Below are 22,572 nucleotides of genomic sequence, written 5' to 3' on the forward strand. Positions count from 1 at the left end.
AAGATAGACAAAAAATCGCTGTACCGAGACCGTTTATGAACTCAGCTGCCATTTCTACGTAAGAGGAAAATCAAAACGATCAAAAATCAATAGTAAAATCATATAAAAATCGTACTTTAGTACGATCGTACTAAAATGCCTATGTAAACTTCCCCACGCCCACAGAAAACATTTCCGGATCCAATGCTATTACACTTGAAGATAAAATAGGATCGCTATAGCGCCAATCATATTTATTAGAGAGAAAGGAATATTTTAATCTCAAATGAAAAGTTCTGAAATCTAGAATAAAATAGTATGTATCGTCCTTTGTCGAATATCGTGGTGCTAATTTATTATAATGTAAGGGAAAATTTATTCTAAACGCAAGAATATATAAAGTCACTCTTGTCTCAATATAGTAAGTCAATCTTTTTCAATTCGATAGAGGAGAATAAGAATTATTGATTTTATTTTGATATTGTCTTATTTTTATACTAAATGAGGTTACGAGAAATATAAATGCGTCAAGAATATTTTTGTCTCAGTAATAGAAATCTTTTCTGAGGGTGCGCTCGGATGAGTCACAGGTAGGATCATCCTCAGGTGCACGGAGAGAATTTTCTCTCAAAATTTACCCTGAAAATCACGTGATCGTGGGACAGCATGGCTTTTTGAAGAACTGTGTGAGTTTTTAAAGTTTTACCAAAAATTACCATAAAGTTTCTCACGAAACTCTCATAAAATTCTTCGAAATGCCACGTTGTCCAACGATTACATGATTTTCAGGGTAAATTTTAAGAAAAAAGTCTCTCCGTGTGTAGAAAGGGTTGTAACAGCGCTTTCGACAGTCTCTCGTCGTGGAAAAACTCGCGCGAAATGACGGATTGCCGCTAAGCCGCGCTAATCGCGATTATCGTAGCGGATAGGCACGCGGCGCACTTACGTAAGTCTTAGAAGTGAGCACTTCCAGGAGTGACAAGAGGCGATTTCCATCCCGCAAGTCGATGAACAGATCGCTGATCGGCTCGTGATGATTCTACGGAAAGTAAGACAGATTAAACATCCGTCTCGCGGTTCTTTCATCGCTGGTAGCGTCCCACGGGCGCAGCTATTATATCACGTTAGGAGATAACGAACGCAAAAGTACGAACGAGTGGATGCTTATTACGTTCCACGCATGGAGAGATTTAAGAGCGAAACTGCTCGCATGCCTCGCATGCGGTACAGCCCCGCGATTAAATGGAGTGTGTGTAATAACAGGCGAATGGTAATTGGACCGAACGAGATCCTTTACCTTGAGAAGCTGCGAATTTATCCATTTGGCGAACGTCTTCTTTTGCACGTCTTCTCGTTCATCTGCAATATATTATTATTGCTATAAATTAACCAATATATTATTATATTATTCTCTTAGCCTAATAATTAGTAGACTTTTCGGGGGGCATTTAGCAAGTCTTGAAATACTCTAAGGCCCAGTATTTTTTATTTTCTGGTTAACTGTTAACCAGAGGTTAGTCCATTCTCTGTCTCTTCTTAGATCAAAAGATACACGGTAGCGTCTCGCTCCAAGTGTCTTTTTTTACCTTCTTTAAAAAAGTTTTTTTTTAGGTAATAATATACCTGGAGAGAAGTTTTTTTTTAAAATTTATCCTGAAAATATTGTAATCGTGGGACAACACGGCATTGCAAAGAATTTTATGAGTTTTTTTTAAAGTTTACCATACATTTTTAAGAAACTCATAAAATTCTTTGAAATGCCGTGTTGTCCCACGATTACACTATTTTCAGGTTAAATTTTTAAAGAAGATTCTTTCTTTGTAGAAAAAGATGGCAAGTCGACTAATCTCTGGTTAACAGTTAATGAGAAAACCGAGCTTAATATAAAATTACAGAAGTCAAATATAGATACGTGTATAAATATATTACGTATTTCATTTTATTTAATATAATTTAATATAATGAAATTCATTGGCGTACGAGCTCTTGAATATATATTATCGTACTTAATTAACTTTTTCCTAAAGCTCGTCTTTCAAATAAACCGATAACTTTTTCAAAGCATCGGAAAAATTGGGAAAACACTTAGACTTTCTTAGATTTTCGCATTCGCGAATGCGAATTAAATCTCATATCTAATCTCAGTACTTAAAATACTTTGAATTGGATATAAATTCAACCGCGATCATCGAATTAACAAATGATGAGGGCTGTATATTAGCATATGTATTTTTTTACATTTACAATCTGACGTTATACATACATACGTGCGATTAATCAATCTTAAATCTCAAATCTCTGCCGCAAGTGCATTGCGTGTGACATTAGACACTGATTATTCCGCATACATAATCGGTATCTTTGCTTACAGTTTAATCATACATTCACACTCTCTAAAAGTCACTTAGTGGATTGTCACTGAAAACAGTGAATAGTCACTGATTTGTCAACCAAGAGGAATTTTTAAAAAAATCGACCAAACTGACAAAATTGACTGATACTGTTGTGACTAAAATAAAACATCAATTTTGCTAGTTTGGCCGATTTTTAATAAATTTCTCTTGGTTGATTACCACTGGCGACAAGAAGCTACTCAAATTGTTTACAACTGTAAATCAGTGACTATTCACTGCTTTCAGTGATAATCCACTGATTGATTTCTGAGAGCACTGGTATCGTCGAAAATTAGTAAAGAAGTTTACGGCTATTCACAAAATATCATTTTTATCGCGCCGAGAAACAACCGATAACCACAATTCAGAGGAAAACTGAGATATGTGACTTTTTTTCGATAACGAAAACAAACATATTTATTCTACGGCGTGGTTTATCTGTATTCCGGGCAAACTTTGTCTCGGCGAAGGAGAGATTTCGCGCGCGAGTTGCCACTTTAACTTGGAGATCCTCGATTATTCGTTATTACGCGGTCCATGACAGAATGCTTGGAATACTTTCGTAATTTAAAAGACATTAAGTGGAGCAGCCGTCATTGATCCGCGCCGACGGTTTTACTCGCTCGTAGAATTATTGCCGACGCGGCAACGGCGGCTCATCATCATCTATCGCGTTGACACCAGTTGACCTCGGTGGCTGAGGCGGTAAACTCGAAATTTAGGTCGGCCGACGGCAAGCCGCGAGTGCTATAAGTACCTGGTCGTTTTATTGTATTGCTAAGCACACGAGACGATAATATACCGTCGACCGAACGCTGCTCGCCGTCATCCGCATCGGTGGCGAATTGATTGCATGCAGATTTCATGCGTCGTGATGCAACCGGCTTATAAGGAAGCTACGAGCACATCGGCACGCCGATAAAAATAGAAAGATAGGTGATGTCAGCTTTCACGCATTTTGGAATGTTTACTGAATGTTGAATCGCTTCCTCCCGCACGTTTCGCGAGACACATATCCCTCCAGCACACGCCTGGACACGTCTGGAGAATTATATTTAGACGAGCGACGCGCGGCACTTGCATCGCGGCATATTCAATTAGCGCCACGTCGAAAGGACTTGCGACCACCTCGTAACGCAAGAAGGGATCTTGTCAGTGGTAATTTGCAGACTGCATAATCCTGCTCGTTTGTCACACGACTGCTCCAACGAGAGGTCTTACAATTAGCACACATTCTATTTCCTGATCGATGGATAGCGTGAAGAACTTTGTAACAAGAAAATTTTACGTCAGTCCCCAAATACGGGGAGAACTTGACTTCTGCGATGAATGCGACGCGCCGTGCAGTGCGCTTGGCGGTCCAGAAGACCGACTCCTCGTTTGGAATCTGGAAGTCATCCATAGTCGATAGCGCGCTTTAACGAGCCCCGAGGAAGGCACACAGGCCAACGGACGTCCGATGGATGAATGAATGGACGTACTTATCTCTCAGGAAACGTAGTTTACGTGAGTAACATGCAGACGGAAAGAAATCGCAAATGGTGATCGTGTACTTAAAGTAAAGTAAGCCGTGAGATCAACGCACGCGAGACAATCTGTCTTTTGCGGAAGTCGGTCGCCCTGGAGCTTTACCTCACGAAAGCTCAAAGCCATTAGGGAAAGACCGTCGTTAAGACTAACGGGATTGTCGGTCCAGAAGACAGAGGAGGGATAATATTATTTTTATTTTATTTACCACTGAATTGGATGACACACAAACCGAGGCGTGTTATATTTTTATTACTATTCGAATAAGTCGTCATTAAAAATTAATCAGATAAAGAAGAAGAGCCGAATTGTCCGATGTTAGAATAATCAGTTAACTCGAAAAGATTAGCAAAAGTTGCCGTATGATGCTTTAATATAGCTCTACACACAACAGAAGTTACACTGACAATGAGAGAATTAATTTGTTTAATTTACCCCGAAAATCACGTAATTATGACAACGTGGCATCTTGAAGAACTTTGAGTTTTTTGAAATTTTAAAAAACTAAATTTCTCTCATAAAATTCTTCGAGCCATGTTGTCCTACAATTACATGGTTTTCGGGATTTAAGAGAAAATTCTCTCCGTGTACCAACACACGTGTATAAAGATTAATGAAAGCAAACGATATATCGATGACTTATTTAAATCTTATAAGCAATAACAGCGATTATTGATAACCGACTGTCACGCTGAGATTAACAAGCATAAAAAGTGCGGTTCTGTTCGGGGCGGTGAAATATCTTCGTCCAGTCCTGCGAAAATGCGGCGCTTCCGAATATGGTGCAACGAGTTCTTGCGTACGATCCGGCGGTTTCTTTCACCAAACGCCGTACATCTTCTGTCAAAGGATCTTATCGCGCCGTACCGAGGTCTGAATCGTGCACGTATAACGATTTCTCATTATATCAGGAACGTGAAAAAACGGTGCTGACGCATGTATCAACGTTTAACATGGATAATTATGTCGGCAAGGATCTCAAATGATCGTTAATAGAGACTGGGATGTCATTGATTTTGAGAGAATAGATGCACATATTGCCAAATTTTATAGCAGACTATGTCAATACGGTACAGTCGCTTCGTTCTGATTAATTATTAACTGTGTACGATAGAATTCAAACGAGGGGGAAACCGCTGAGGGCATTGTGGTGTACAAATTTGCGGCATTACTAAGCATTACTAGGCATTTTTTGGACATTAATTTGGGCATTAGGCCTTGCATTGTAAAGTTAAAACAAGATAAATAAGATAAAATTAGATAATAAGATAAAGTAATGCCCACTGGGCATTAGTGAGCATTGGTGTACAAGATTTTGGTCAGCGGTTTCCCCCTCGGACTCAAAGCGTACAACATATAAATGTTAAAAATTCAAGTTTTACTATATCAAACTGAATATATTATACCAATCGTGTTAGAAATTTAGGATTTCTTTGCTTTTGTTGCACGAGAAGAAAAATATTTAATCCATTTACTTAATTATAAGTCCAAGATTGCACTTTTCTCTTTCGAAAATCAGAGAATGTACAACCATTATGGTATGATAACGGAATATATTTTATGTCAAACTGGTTAAAAAAATATTTGCTAAAACCCGACTTGGTTGTAAGAACGATTCTGTTTAGGTATGCACATCCGCTCGTTTTCTTTCAAAGCGCATAGTATAAACAGTAACACACCACCATTAAGCAAACAGAAGACTTGTGTGTCTGTAAATACTTCGCCTTACTACAAATTAGCACACGTATATGCGGCTCGAAGTTCTTAGAAAATTGTACTTCAGCGCTACATGTTAGCACACTTCACAACTCCGATTTTACATGAATAGAAACATTTTCTCAATCGAACGACATTAACCGTTAATTTAATCAATACCAATAAGTCCGCAGAATGATACACAAAACGTAGTAACAGTCACGGAACAAAAAAAAGACACCGAATTCTCAACGTTCGTAGTTGTTTTTCTATCGGTGCGATGACATATGATGTTTGCGTGCCATCGTGTACCTGAAGGTCGCGGCATTCTCACTCGCTCGCAGAACGTCGAGCCGGCAAGTAGTGGCGAGAGTCGCTCCGTGCGTGTTATTACTTTTGCGTTATCGGTTTCCAAGACTCGATCGCGTTGAATGAAGGGATAAAACGCTTTTGATTTGTACACCTTTATCAGTAACAAGTAACGTTCCTCGAATAATTATTAACTTTCTACAACTTGTAATGAGAAACGAATTGCATGTTGAAGCGACGGTTCTTTATCAAACGATATAGATATTTCACGAGACTAACTGATCTAAAATATGAATGTAAACCGTGGTACTTTGTCGCGGTTACATCTCGTTTACGCACCGCGCTTTTAATTATCTATTAATTTCGTGTAATCTGTTTCATTTTCGGGAAAAGAGAGAAATTTGTGCGATTTCGGCGTTCGCGCTGTAATTCGCTCTGTCGTTGTTCGCAACTCGAACGGGAAGGAAGTAAAGAAAGTCGCTTATTGCACGTTATTCATTATGTAAATGTAATCGAAAATTATTTCGATTAACTGTTGCAATTATTAACAACTATTTATCGTTGGCAATTTCGCTCACGTAATTTATTTCGAGGATTAGATTGAATGACAAAGATTGTAAAATATCGTTTCGTTGCGGACTAATAACTACTTCTTCACCGCAGATTTTGCTTCCGATGCTCGCGTTGCGTTTCATATCGCCAATTCAAAAGTGATTTATCCATCCTTCCGAATCAAAAATGCAAGTTGTTGGTTTGAGTAATTTGTGTGACAGATAGTCACGCGATATTTGTTAGTAATATTTCGTGCGTTTCGCGGTATTTCACATCGCGTACGGGAGTGCCGGAAATTTCGCGCGATTGATGATTTTCGGAGTGAGTGTTGTGTGAGTGCCACAAGGAAATCTGAGAGGAAGACGCGGGCCTCGGAGGCATCGGGCAACGGCGGAGAAATCATAAGGTAAGTGTCTTACATTTGTATGTTATTTGTTACTTGTGCAAAATTAAGCATCTGTTCTGTGTTTTTATTTTATTCAAATGATTCGAACGAGGATTCAAATAAGTGTTAGAGACAAAATTATACGTATAAAATTTTGTGAATTTAAAAGGAAGACTTTTCAGTATTCTATAATTATTTTATTAAATACCAATTTTTTTAATATAAGATATAAAGTATATTTAATACAATAATTTCGATTTTACATAATTGTTCTATAATAATCATATATATTTTTATTTTTACAGTTTAACATACATAGTTACCGATGTACAACTCTGCTGTTGCGAATCGTATATCAGTGAGTGATAAATTATTTTGTATTTTAAATTGACGTTGCGCATACAATTACTTCTTTGCATGTATACAAATTCTTAAAAATATACAATGCTCAACCACAAACTGCGCGCGCGAAGCACGCGTTTTGTCATTTCTAGTACTTCTAAGTTGCAAATCTTTATTTACTATGAATTTAAAAGAGAAGTGAAGCACACCACGCTTCGAGAAAACTAATCGGCATCGCGGAAAAGAGGCCTCAACTGTTGGATATTAACGATATTCGCGTTGTGACATCTTTTTTAAAAAGGGAAATATTTTTTACCTTTATATTTTAACGTTGTAGTTGTTTCCAGGGCAAATTTCGGAAATGTTTGTCATTATTCTCTCTTCATTTGTATGCTATCGTCATTAATTAAATAATTATATAAAATTGGAATTTGCCGTCCTTTGAAAAGTGTTTTATCTTTTAGAAAATTTTAATTAGCAATTTTCTGTCACTTCCTAGGCCTTCTATGAAAGTTGCATTATTCAAGGACGTTTAGTTAAGCATGATTAGCACTGACATCGATAATTCAAAAGTGTGCATTTGCATATTTCACATTCAACTGTAAATATTTCGATTCTATTGATTGGGTATATTTAACCTTTCGATTATTTGTTTAATAGGCTACACATTTTATTCGCATTTTTCATCTAATTCACAGTAGTTACATTTAGTTTGTTCAATTTTTTATATTTAGATTATACATATTATCGTTGATTATTATAACATTAATATTTTTTTAAATTAAGATAATTATGTATTTTAAAACATCATAGAAACTTGAATTCTTATTTTGTCTCCGTACAACAATTATTATAAACTATCAAGTTTATAAAATACAAATTATAATCCCCACACAAATTGTCGAGCTAAAAAGATGCAATTTTATTGAAAATTTTATGACTCAAATCGATCTAGATAAGTGCATTACGGATTTGATGCGATAACCGTTCATTGCATCGAATCGCTAATCGACTGAAAGTTGCGTTCGCATCTAACCGACGATCGCGAGGGTTGAATGAACCACAAGTTAACACATCGATAACACTTTGTTAGGGAAACAGTGCCAGCCACGTGAAACTATCGCTAAACTTAGCTAAATGCTTATCAACGCGCCCTCTTGTCAGTTACAAAAAAGTATTAATTTAGCTTTGATTATGAAGACTCTGACTTTATCAAATAGCAATACGTTGCATTTATTTCTGAAGAAAATCTAGTTTTTGTCGTTAGAAAGGACTTAACGAAAGAGTAAATCCTTAAAGAGAAAATTTTTGGAAAGACCAAATAATATTTTTTATTCCAACAAAATACGAAGATATACTGGCAATTTTCTGTGTAACTTTGCTGTTAATCCTTATACATGTATAAACGAAAGAATAACTTTCCAAAATCTTCGATTTAAAGCTTTTATACAACAGCTTCAACAATAGCACTGTCTTTTAATAATAACTCATTGAACACCTGTTATGTAATCCTAGCAACCGTTTTAGCAAACTATAAATCAGATAATAAATTGGTATTTTTATCGCGATGCTGTGAAAAGACATCGATATTGAATGATCTCGCGAGCCTCGCACTATTAATGATGTTCATGCCGCAGGTAATTAAGTACGCCATTCGCGGCGTTCTGAGTTTGTTTTGTAGTATCGCTGCCGCAGTAAGATCGAGTATCAGTCGCCAAGGTTATATCGCTTTTTATATCAACTTGCTATCGACCGAGATAATATCTTCTGGCACAAGTTAATGTCATTCTTAACTACGAGCCGATCAGACCCGCCGTTTCTCCCGCCTTGTTCCTTTAAATCGAACGGAATACGAACGAAATGCAAATAACCGAAGATTACCGAGGCGTCAGTCCGCGAGCATTCTAATTCTTTAAGTCTTTCTGTGGAAGGGCTTTTAAAAGAGATGGTCGTAAGCGCTTCTTCTCTGGTTAAGCGAGAAACGCGGCGAGGAACAGGGAGAAGCAAAACGATAGAAAAGTGAGCCCGGCATGCGCCTATCGCTTATTCAGCGATAAAATCGACTGCACATCTTACACTGCTCTCGTCGGGATTATTTGCGACTGGTTGCCGCGAAAAGTGCGAATTTACACGCGAAAAACCAATCGGCCTAATCGAACGGACGGCGCAACTCGCCCATCGCCCGGCTAATGCCGTGGCCAATTCAGCCCGCATTCTCGTTTAGCCGCAGCTGGCTTCTTCTCACCCCAAGCTGGCAATGAACGTAGTCTTCATATGTGACGAATAAAATCCAGAATCGGATGGCCGCGTCTAACGCTACATGCGAGCCGAGTTGAGATTACAAGACTCCGTACAATATTCTTACGCTCACAATTATCGCTAAAAGCGATCGTCTGCATCATATAGAATGTGATTCATGTTAAAAGAACGCGACATAGAACCGCGTTTGGCAATGAAAGTGTCAAATGCCGCGGCATAAATTTCCTCAAAATTGTAATGCGCGGACTTAAAGCGTTAACAATATATAAATTTTCGATCGATTGTCTACCGCATTAAAAGAAAGACTTTTGCAAATGTTACAGGTGAGACATAAAGAAATAGATTAAACATCATATCTCACACATGATATCAGAAATTACTTCTTTAAGGGACACTTGTACGTTAAATAATACTTTGTTGCAATATCTGGCCAGTGAATTGTTGTAATATTTACTCTATAAAATTACCATTTTTCGTGGTTTCGAATCCATATAGATTAGAATGCCGTGTATATCGGAATTAATTAGATGATAAAAAACCTAAATGTGTCTCCGGCTGAATCTCTTCGGCTTGATGGCGCCAGGCTGGGCGCGTACGCCGGGAGTAGCATGTATACTATGCAAATAATCCGGCCGCGTAGCGAACAATTGTTTAAACGAGCTGACAATGCGGACCACTACCGGCTGTGCAAGTGCGGCACACTTCTTCTCTGTGGATGTGCCTGGAGCACGCGTGTCGTTGGCCCTAACCGCGCTATGAAAGGTTTCGCGGGTCAAGCGTTCTGATGGGACCGAATAATGCCAGTGCGTGCCTTCACGAGTGTTCAACTATGACAATGAGCTCGGTAGCTAACGAAATTATCCAAGCGTCCGCATGGGAACGCGTACAGTCCGGACACTAATTGTAAGTGCGCGTCCTCTGTTTATCACGTGACAATCGTCGAATCGCCGATTGAAAGGATATCAATCTGTCGTATCTGTCGGAGTATGATATTTTCTAACAGTATTAAATATCCGTGAAGAATGTTTTTTCTCTCCTCGGAAAATTGGGAATTTTTCATATCGCTAATTCAAAAGACTCGTATAAAATGACTGGTTATCGCAATAAAAATATCAAATCTTTGCATTGCACTTTATCTGGATTGATTTGAATCATCAAACTTTCAATAAAATTGCATCTTTTGATTTCGATGAGAGTTTGTGGAGATTTTAATTTTTGTTTTGTTAAATTCGACAGATTGTAATCATTTTTGTACGAGAAAAATAAAAATTCAAGCTTCTATGGTGTTTTAAAAATACATAATTATCTTAATTCAATCAATGATAATATAATTTAAATTTAAATATTGAACAAACTAAATATAACAACTGTGAATTAGATATTGTCATCTTGATAATAGGAAAATAATAGTTAAAGACTATAATTGCGAAAAATGCGAATAAAAAGTAAATTCTATTAAATAAATTCTAAAATAAAAATTACGACCTATTTTCGTATAACGCAAAGTATGCACTTCGTATTTTATTCTTCACGTTTAATCGGTACTCTTTTTAAAATATAAGCATCAGAAATTCTGAAATTCCGCGAAAGGATCAGAACTGCAATGCATTATAAGGAAATCCAGAAAATCGTGTATTAACCTCGTAGAGGTCGATCTTTAAGATAACATCTCTCCGCATAATCATCTTATGTTAGAATAATCGAGTGGGTAAATAACGCAATCGGTTATCAGGCTGGGTGGGACCATCATTAACGTCGTGATGTAATACATACATTTTTAATTGAACAAAAAATGAGGGGTGTGGCAAGGCGTTGATTAAGCGATGCAGCTATCTGTTCGCTATATACCTCGACCAATTTATATATTGCACTTCGAAAAACTTGCGTGTTTTTTTTTACGACATGTATCACGAAGGATATCGAATCCGCTGTAGCGTGAATGCTTTATAGGCTCATTTTTAATATATATTCTCCCTTCAAGGCCTTGATATTTTTACTTTTTATTCACCGCGTATAAACGATATTGCCATTTTATGTATTGGCATCCAATTAACTCCGGATATTGTAATAATTACGTTACGATAAAGACGATTAATAACGGGTAATTCTTTAATTGAGTTTGAAAGCAGTAACTTTTTCGCGCCTCCATATTGTGTAATTCATATAATAATGTAAATACTACCAAAGTATAGAACGACGGCCTTTCTAAATACTACACGTATATAAGAGATGTATTGAACGTACGTTAAAGTAATGGTTCATTAGCCTGCTACAGCGAATACAGCAACGTTCCCGAACGTGTAATGTAAACGAGGAAAATTTAATTGAATAGAAAGTATTAACGCTACTTAAATTAACGATCAATTAGCCTGGTTTCCACGATAGTATTTAATTTCATGATTATATACCTAAATTCGTAGCACATGTTGCAACTTGCAACTGATGTTTTACGATGCAAACGTCAATTCTTCACGAAGCATTCTATGCTTCTTGACTACTATTCTACACTAAATATGCTCCATCACATTGCAAGGAATTTCCGGTAAATTCGTTATTCCGTTAAAGAGAATAATGACCTCGTAAAATATATATTTTCCTTCCGAGCCAAAATGTATTTTTAATTCCATTATTGTATACACGTTTGATTTTGTACAATCTAAATTTTATAACAGTTTAGGGCTAGTTTCACAAACGTCGGTTAACTGTTAAGGATTGTCGACTCCCTATCTTTTTCCATTTTATTATCTAAGAAAAGACAGAGAATCAATTAACCTTTGGTTAGCAGTCACGTTTGTAAAACTGGCCGTTAGTACAGGCCCGCGTAAAAAAATCATTATCGAGTAATAAATGTATATCAGTGTAAACAGCAATAACAAATTATATATTATCAATCTGTTAACAATAGCAATGCTCGACTATATTTACAATAAATCCTTTTGCTCGTAAAAATACTCTGCAACTTACACGAATTAACACGGCAACTTGTTCTTACAATTTTTCCCCTGTTATCGTTTATTATTCAATTTGCATTATTAAATTGATTAAATCGCTTCGCATGTGGAACAATCGTTAACTGCACATACATAATTATTTCGCGTGCACGATTCTTTTCACGGTAAAATAATTTTACGAAACTCAAGTCCTCAAGATTGACACGTTGCACGTGCACCGACTCAATAAAATATACGTGACGTATCGTCCGCGATTTTCGAAAAGGAGGTACACCTTGGCACCGACATATTTATAATCAGCTCAATGAGATCTTTCATTTGCGGTCAGTCTGTCTCATTAATATTATCTCCATTATGTTTTCCGATAAAATCTTTAGTTTAATTTTTTAGGAAATATAACATTTAAGAGACAAAAACCAATACTAAAGCAATTAGTTTGTATAAATATCCATTGTTATATTTGGCGCAATTTGTTGATATCATTACTTTTGTAGAGACGATATAAAATATACGTGTCGTGTCGCCCGCGACTTTTAAAAGCTCTAATCCCCCCCGGCGTAAAAGTGGCATATTAATTTTAATATCGAGTGGCATCTTGCTCGCGGTTAAAACGGTCGTCGCATCTCGCCAACAAACTTTCGTACGCGCGCGAGTGTAAATGACATAGCACGTGGGCGCTGAAATCAAGTGTCGACGCTCGTAAGCGCGTTATCTTTCTTAACATGCACGTGTACCGATCCTCAATTCCGACGTGTGCATGCGTTTCGCCGAGTTCCCGCGCGCAAATAATCTCGAGATAAGATAAGTTATGCTTGGAACGTAGATTATTCCATCGCCTACTGCGGCTGACAACGCGAAAAATGTGTCACGCAACTATTCAAGTAACCGGCATATAAGTACGTGCGCGTTAACCGAACAATTGAGCAGTTTCTTCGACGAAAGTAACACGTTAGATTTACACGATAGACACATTACGTGATAAAGACCAGTTAAAATGACTGAGTAAAAATGAAAGACGAAACGAAATTTGTATAAATCCGCGTACCAGTTTCGCACGTGTTCATCGCAAAATGTATAGTCGCAGATAACGTACGCGAAAATGTATTATATCTTCGTGTGAGAATCGGAGAAATCGAAAAATCAGGCGAAGGTATTTTATGTCAAGCGCCGAAGCAGGAATGCAGACTTGAAATATAAAATGATATAAAGCTGCGAGACTTCAGCGATAAGACAGATATGAATCAGCTTCTACGTGTTCTCAATTTTTATTTATCGCTTGCATTTCGAAAAAATTAAAACGACCTAATTCGAAGTGATTAAAAAACCGTAGACAAACCGGCGCACAAACGCCTAATCTACAATGGCTCTTTGCGTCTAGCAACACTCGACTTTATACAAGCACATCAAAACGCTTAAAAACTTCGTCGACAACGTACGATTGTGCAACGTATAATGTGCAATTTATCAACTTGCACAAATTTTTTAAACGTATTTATTGGCTACGAAGTAGAATATTTCTAAACGCAAAGAGCACGCTGTACCCTATCGGAAAAAAATTCTATAAGTAACTAAAAAAATTGACTTGCAATAGAAACTTGTAGAAATTTGTATATTTTCGTTCGAGGGGGAAACCGCTTACCAAAATCTTGTAACACCAATGCCCACTAATGCCCAATGGGCATTACTTAATTTTGTTATCTTGTTTTACATTATTTATCTTGTGTTATCTTATTTTATCTTACTTTATCTTTATATTGTCCCAACAAGACCTAATGCCTCAAAAATACCTAGTAATGCCCAGTAATGCCGCAAATCTGTACACCACAATGCCCTCAGCGGTTTCCCCCTCGTTTTCGTTGAAACATTTATTTTTTTGTAAAAATATCTACGAAATACTACCACAAATTACAATGTTCTCAAATCAAGAAATTATCGCGAGTAGTATTTCAGGAAAGTGTACAATTGTGTAAAAATTAGTACAAAACTTTACTAGTTTTAAAAACTTGAGGAACAACAAAATCTTCAAGAATTAAAACATCCGCTTACTCGTAGAGTATTACAAAAATTAACAAAAGTGTTACAATTCTAGCATTTTCACGTTGATTTTTATAACACTTTGTAAATTTACGTAGAATTTCTTAGATTCTGCCAGTTGTACTTTATAGTTTGTAGAATTTTGTAGAATTATTTCCGGCAAGGTAGATTAGGCTGAAACCTCTACGAGACATAATAACAAACGACAACAGCTAATAAACGAGCAGGACCAGCGGTATAATTGTGACACACAGACACGGGAATGTTTCTCAATGGCAATCACTGTAAAATTCTCAAGAGCGTTAATTGGTCGATAAAGATTGCGGAGCAAACCATCTATTATGTCATCGACAAACGCATCGCGGTTTCGCATCGTAACCTCCGTCGGGAGTCACAATTATATCGAACAATCGGCCTCGGTGATGTCGAGGGATCGCCGAAAAGCTCCTGGAGAGAAGGAGGCTCACATTCGCCAGGTGCAAAGTGACACGCGCGCGCAAGGTGGCCACGTGCGGAACAGAGAAAGAATCTCGTCGCACGAGCGCACCCAAACACGCCCACACACGTCATACCCATGTACGCGCGCGTGTAAACGTACACGCGCACACGCACGCACCTATGTAGACGACTTCCATCTTGAGGTATTCGGCGCGGCAGCCACCGGGCCCGCAGTCGACGTCAGTATCCAGCGGCACGGGGGACGCGAGGCGCCGCGACGCCGCCGATTCACACACAGAAGCGGCGCGGCCGCCGATCCGCGCGAGGTTAGAATCGGCCGTTCGCGCGCGCGCACGCGCGCGCACGCGCCCACGCGAGGATGCTACGCCACTTGTTGATTCTGACAAGTCGAGGGGCACACCGGCCACGCACTCACGCACACCACACCGATGCGCTCGTCGCCTGTCGCGCGCGCACTCGCACGCATCAACTGCTCGACTCTGTCTCTCGCGAGCGAGCGAGCGAGCGAGCTAGGCGACGGTCCGTTTGGAACCTTCACGACCGTCGTCGTAGCCGGAGGCCGCGCAACGAAACGCTCGGCGACATCCCGATCGATCGCGCGATCTTGACGGCTCGGACGGAGAACGCGCGGCGGAGCAACGACGCCGACGAGTCGTGCGGGCGCTGGAAAAGGGAGCAGAAGACGACGCGCGGGGCACGAGACGGCACACGTCCCTCACTCGCGAGCTAACGTCAATCGACGACTGCCGAACGCGGCGCACGCTGGCCGAGCCACGAGCGAACTGGCAACCTCGGAGCGAGCAACTCGTAAGGCCCAACTTCCCTTACCACGCCGCGCACCGACGGCGTAGCTCCACTCTCGTCTCGCCGACACTCCGCGCGAAACTGTGCGCGAACCCCCCCCCCCTTCCCCCCGCGCTACGTGCCGCGTGCTCCTTCTCGCTCCAATCGCGAGAATTTCCCCTTTCTCCGGGCACGCCCGTACGGGCCCCCTCATCGAATAATCGTACGGAAGCAAATAAAAATAATAAAGATTTTACAATCGTTGGAACCACGAGGGGAAAAAAAAACGTAAGCGGTCGTTTGACGTAGCCGTGCATTTCTAAGGCCCGGTTTCGCCGAACGTCGTTTAGCTTGTTAGTTTAATTCACGTTTGTCTCTCTTTGATGTAGACAGTTGGAAAGAGACAAAGAACGAATTAATCTAAGCTTAAAGTTAAACAACGTTGGTGAAACGGGACCTTAGGCCCGGTTTCGCCAAACGTTACTTAACTTTAATCTTGGTTTCAAATTTGTCTCTTTCTATGTCCCCTTAGAAAGAGCTAAGGAAAATAAGTTAAACTGAGAGAGAGAGAGAGAGAGAGAGGGAGAGATTAAAGTTAAGGCGGCGTTAATGAAACTGGGCCTGATTGAAAATAATTAAATATAAACTGTGGGTCGTAGCTTTAGAAATCTGGAATATCAATCTGCAGGATTGAAAGTTAGAATATTACAATCATAAAATAATTAGAGCAGAATATTAATCATGAAATAGTTACAACGTCGTGTAACCATAAAATAATAGAATGTAAAGAAAACCCACTTTTCCCAGGACACTGTAACGAGTACGTTAACGATCGTAAATATTATAAATTATCCGCGTGCTTTATACAGAGTAAAATTCTCAATTGTCTTCACCGTTTCTTTCCCGCGTATAATTATGCCCGTACGTTTTCAGTAGCACGTTTCAAAGATACACATATATATATGCATAGCGCCATTGTTCACAAATAAAGAGTGGGCCATTTCAAGGTGAGGGGGCTTTTCGATCGGGGAGAATCGGGTGTCCGAGCCTTGATTCGCTGGGCCGTAAGGCCCAGCGTGTCGCAGGTAAGCAGGGATTCAGAAAGCAGAGGAAGTATGAAACAGGTAGGATGCGTCCTGGGCTCGGGCCGAGACCGGGGGCCCGCCAAGCGAAACTCAAATCGGTTGCATGATCTGAAGACACGATTCACACGTGCTTGGACTACCGACAATCCTCATGTAAAATTTAGAGTCTAGACGGTATAACAGTATAAACGTTAACGACCTGAAAATTGAGGAATGAATTATCGGTTCCGGAGCTTCATGGGGCCACAGATTTTACCTCGACGGAATTTCAGTGAAATTTTTATACAGTTTCGTGAAAGCCCGCAGAAAGATTTGACGCGATATCGATTCAGATAGCGTGCCCTCTCGCGATTCTAAGCGGACGTGAAGCCCGTAATTGACAGCGTTTACGCGAGCGTTTTAAGCCTTATTTTATATTTAAAATAAATGGCACAAGTTACAAGGTTCGATTCCGTCATGAATATTCATTTCTCCCCGCGACTCGCGGGGATTTTTGCGATCGGTATCCGTTTTAAACGATCTTTAACGAGAATCTTCGCGAGCGGATCAACACACCGCGGGACCAGAAACTCTGATCTTCGTCACTGATAGAGCGAAACTGGTACGTTTTGCACCAACCCTAATGTATTCTCGATAGCGGTGCGTATGTGTACCGCGGAAACGCTCGTGTCAATAACCCAGAGATAGCATCTTGATGTCGTTACATATTGGCCTCGCCGATAGCGTTATGCATGATCGCGCGCCCGGTTCACGCGTTACTGGAATGAATCTAATTAATTTCATATCTGGAATCTGTTTACGGTAATGCTAATTAATATTATGAGCCACTTAAGACTAAACCGTCAGCCGTTTGAACAGTATTTCTCTGTCCGCGCGAATTCGTAAATCTTATATGCACGTACGAAAATTATATCGGGGATGAATGCCGTTATATTTTATTACTCGAGCATTTTCGTTCCATCTATTTCGATTGAGGGGTAAACCGCTGTGGACATTGTGGTGTACAGATTTGCGGCATTACTAGGCATCTTTTGGGCATTAGTCGGTGTTATTTGGTCTTGCTGGGACGTTATAAAGAATCTAAAAAAAAATAAAACAAGATAAAGAAAAATAATAAGATAAAGTAATGCCCACTGAGTATTACTGTCAAATTTTACTGCTTTAGTAGGCACTGGCGTACACGATTTTGCTCAGCGGTTTACCCCTCGATTTTGATTTAACTGAAAATTTTAACCGAAGACCTCGATACGATTTAGGTCCGGTTTCACCAACGTTGTTTAACTTTAAGCTTAGCTTAATTCGTTCTTTGTCTCTTTCCAACTGTTACTCTAGAAAGAGACAAACTTGAATTAAACTAAGATTAAAGTTAAGCGACGTTTGGTGAAACCAGACCTTAATGTACTGACGATTAGGAACTTGTAACAGACGCGTTGTAATAAAATTGAGCTGTATTCAAGTTCTTAATCGCTGAAATATTTATCGTTGCGACACTTTTCTAATATGAAAACAATTAACAATTATATAATTTTATGAAAATGAATGTTTTTAGTCGCGTCCCGATTAAACATTATTAATGGAACATGGCGCGGTAAATGATAAAATGTAACAGTACTTAGCTAATAAGTTTGCGATTAATGGATGTGGGAAAAATCGATCCTCTATCAACAGAGTAGTAGCCGAATTACTTACAGAACCTTTTATCAGAAAAGTTACGATAACGGACAACTTGACCGCCATTCATCGCCGGATATCTCCGTCTGCTCGTCCATTCGCGCAATTTTGGAAGATAGCCATCCGCTGTTTTCAGACTTATAGTAGTAGAACTTACGCGAGAGATCGTATGAAAGCAAGAAAATTACTGCATTTCTCCGAAACTGTGCTCTGCGACACGTATGTTCTGCGATGTGACACCTTCTTTTTATTATTGTTTCACAAGAACATTTTGTTATGAGCTATTGTCTTAGGCCTGTTATACAATACGTCGTATGTCGGAAGCTTTTCAAAAAAGATATTTTCTCATTGGACCTTCGGTCCCGACATCCGACAACGACATACGACGTATAGTATAACAGGACTGGGGCCCGGTTTCACCAAACGTCGCTTAACTTTAAGCTTAGCTTAATTTATTCTTTGGGTAACGTGAATTAAACTAAGATTAAGGTTAAGCAACTTTTGGTGAAACCGGGCCTGGTTTCACCAACGTCGTTTAACTTTAAGCTTAGCTTAATTTACTCTTTGTCTCTTTCTGTTATTTTAGAAAAAGACAAACGTAAATTAAACTAAGATTAAAGTTAAGCGACGTTTGCCGAAACCGGGCTTTAGGCCTAGTTTCACCAACATCGTTTAACTTTAAGCTCAGTTTAATTCATTTTTTGTCTCTTTCTAACTGTTATTTTAAAAAGAGACAAACGTGAATTCAACTAATTGTAAGATTAAAGTTAAGTGACGTTTGGTGAAACCGGATCTTAGTCGCTCTCGATGTAGGCGTACACTAGGCGTCACTGATGCCTTCCCATTTTAATTCGTGCATATATCAACACATTTATACATGTTGCATATACATACATGGACAATGTATACGTGTTCTGTGCATATATGCCTAAATTCCTGTGGAAAGGCATCAGTGATGCCTAGTGTACATAAATATAGCATTTGACAATAGTTGTACGCAAACGATGTGCTACAATAAAAAAAAGTTTATACTCTTGTTTCTCCAACATCTCTTATAAAAAGATAATCGAGATATACTTGAAACATTTTTCAAATCTTGAAATACAACATATCTAAATTGTCTAACATATAAGCATGTTTAAAAATTTCCTAACTTAAACAAGATATTACACTGAAACAGAGCGAATCTTCGTGTAAAATCAATTATACCTTCGTCGAAAGTAAAAACGTATAGTTTTTCTAACACGTAAGGGATTCACTTTCGACGGGAGAAAGTAAACATTTGTTGACCAAGAAATACTTAGACTGCTTAGAACAATGGCTTCTCAATATAGAAACAACACCACAGTTTCATATCAGAAGCATGTCACTTTCGACAGGAGAAAGTAAACATTTGTTGACCAAGAAATACTTAGACTGCTTAGAACAATGGTTTCTCAATACAGAAACAACCCACAGCTGTAGTTTTTCGCGTTCTCGTTGCAACATCGTCGTGCATTTAAAATGAAATGCCAACGCGTGTAAATAAAGAAAGCTGTAAACTAATTTTTTATCGCAATCTTCTTCTATAGCAAAACTTCCGTTTCTCGTTTTATATATAAAACTTGTCTTACTAAAACTACGTAAAATTAAGATAAAGTTTCACATTTGTTAGCGATTTTTTCTTTATTGTATTTCTTTTAGTCCCTTAACTACTTCTGACCGCAGAAGGTAAGATAATATTATTACGCCGCACAATCAAGTTAAGAGTTAAATCAGATTTATTAATCCTTTGCGGTTTCAAAAGCATAGAAGCGAGATGCGTATCGTAACTTATAATAATTTAACATTCTTCTAAATACACGGGACAGAACGAATAAATTTTGTGAACACTACTATTATTTTTCGACATTGTGTCGAACAACAAAATGATGAACGCTCTGGATATAATTACAAAATACTAAAAATTAGATTCTCACAGCAAAATTAGTGTATTAAAAATCGCATACACTAAAAAAAACGTGCAATACAGAAAATGTACTAATCGAAAAATCATTGATTATCATACTCACATATATCATCATCCATTTTGTATTCATTTATCGACACACAGATATGTACAAAGTTCGTGAAGAGATAGATATTCCGTCACAACCTTTAATTGTTCTTATTATTCGAATATTGCATTTTTTCGACAGTCATTCACGTAGCATGCGTCTCAACGAATTTTGATGCGCGAATTATTAACGCGAGAATGATCATACAATAATAATTTACTATCAATGACGTAGCAATAGAACGTACATGTCTCTGGAGCAAAAAATAACGTAATTAAGTAAACATAATAAATTTATATTATATAATAAACTTGTACAAAACACGTTAAATTGCGATTAAATATTGCATAACCAATCTTTATACGAAGTACCTGCTGTCTCAGAATTTGATCAACTTTCTGACTCTCTGAATAAGCAAATGATTAACGATAATTAGAAATACAATAAAATTGTACGCAAACATGTTAAAATGCGATTAAATATTGCATAATCAACTTTATGCAAAGTATTGCAAAGTAACAGCTGTTTCACCACTTGATCAACTTTTTGAATCAACTCTGCATAAGTAAATAATTAGAAATATATAATACTAGAAGATTATGTAACATTCGTTTTACAACTATAATTAAATGAGTACACAACATACACGTGTGTTTATCATCTCGATATAAACGACTGCGCATTGATTACATCCGTGCATTGTGATTTAAACCGGCGAGAGTCAGACTGGTAATTACGGGAGATATAATCGTCCATTTAATCGAGATTAAAAAGTGCCTTTATATCGTATAACATCGTTATTGGTTTGGTAATATATAATTTCTTCTTTACGCAATGTACGTCATATACGCGCCTTGAGTAAAAATTAATGATATTCAGGACAAAAATTTCCAGGACTAAAACAACCAACTTACAATAAAGAAAAACATACAAAACCAGGAAGAATCGTAATGACCCACTCGAGAAAATTATACATTAAAGATCGCTTCCTTTGCAACGCAAAGGGATAACACACCGTGCTATTCGTTCGCTAAATAAAAGGTAAACTCGGAGTCTGTGATCTATCAACGCAAAGTCCTCCTTTCGCAAAGCTTGTACCTTCGCGAGTACTGTTTAGAAAAAAAATTCACATTCTAAATGAATGGCAGTTTCACTTGTTCCCGTCAAGAACACTCGTCGTTTCCGCGCGGCGGTCCACGGATAATCTGGCGCGGCTACGGAGTCAGGGAACTTGTGCAATAAGAGCGCATCGGACTTTCCATAACTCGGAACGACCTCATGGGACGCAGCCCGCCGCGACACTGCGCGGTATCCCGGATTTCGACCCTGCGGGTGATCTCTGCAGAAGTTAGCGCCGACGCATCGAACACCTCCTTGGTGTTTGACATAACTGACTCGTTAAAATGCACTCGAGACGCGTCCGTTGCCAAATGTCATTAACATTTGGTCCTATCGTATTAACGCGCGCTTTCCGACAGTCAACCTGCACATTTTATAACTTCTCGGATGCTATTACGGATTATAGTGGTTCATATCGTTTCTAAACTTTCGAGAAATAGATAGTTGTAGATAAGGAACGATACCATAATCTTTTTTCGTATCAGGCGCATCATTGCCGATTGCGCCTCAGGACATCCGCTGCTGAGTGCAGTCGCTAGATTTATTTGCCAACAGTTGAGCACACAGAGCGAAATTGCCTCAATATCACCGGCTACGTTGTCCGCAACATCGGCATTTCTGTTCTATGTTAGATTTACGTTTCGAAGGAAATTTAATAAAACGAGCAAATGGGAGCTGAGTAATCCATCAACGGCGGAGCTACGGCCGTAAAAGACAATGGTGATCGTCTATAAAAAGATGTTACGCTGAAAGGAGAAAAGCGAAGTAAAGCGCGACGCAATCGTGCTGATCATCTTTATTTATAATCGTGTAAACGACGCGGTGTCACGACTCTGCATAATGAATAGTATAAAATACTACGAGCTACGTCTAGTCGTGACATGAATTCTAGATTGTAGCAAATCCGTCGCATCTTCTTTTCTACGTTTACGAATTTTAGACGCATAATGTTATCGGAAGAGAAACCTGAAATATTCCAAATATTACATTATT

General features: G+C 38.6%; 1 protein-coding gene across 14 annotated transcripts in view; it reads right to left on the minus strand.

The window, feature by feature from the left end:
* The window catches only part of LOC105566931 (dystrophin, isoforms A/C/F/G/H-like), a 510,950-nt gene that overhangs the window by 485,050 nt on the left and 3,328 nt on the right, over positions 1 to 22,572 (minus strand). For 12 of the 14 annotated variants that reach the window (XM_012021369.1, XM_012021359.1, XM_012021357.1 and 9 more), the window contains 2 exons: positions 1,277 to 1,338; positions 926 to 1,018 (listed from right to left, as the gene is read on the minus strand). In XM_012021369.1, coding sequence (XP_011876759.1) covers positions 926 to 1,018; positions 1,277 to 1,338 — 155 coding nt within the window. Of the gene's footprint in view, positions 1 to 925; positions 1,019 to 1,276; positions 1,339 to 15,042; positions 15,677 to 20,475; positions 22,308 to 22,572 lie in introns of those variants that run through there. The other 2 variants (XM_012021365.1, XM_012021364.1) reach the window with 2 other exon arrangements.

The sequence above is a fragment of the Vollenhovia emeryi genome, unplaced genomic scaffold, assembly GCF_000949405.1.
Source record: "Vollenhovia emeryi isolate VEMERY1.0 unplaced genomic scaffold, V.emery_V1.0 DF939141.1, whole genome shotgun sequence".
Taxonomy (NCBI): domain Eukaryota; kingdom Metazoa; phylum Arthropoda; class Insecta; order Hymenoptera; family Formicidae; genus Vollenhovia; species Vollenhovia emeryi.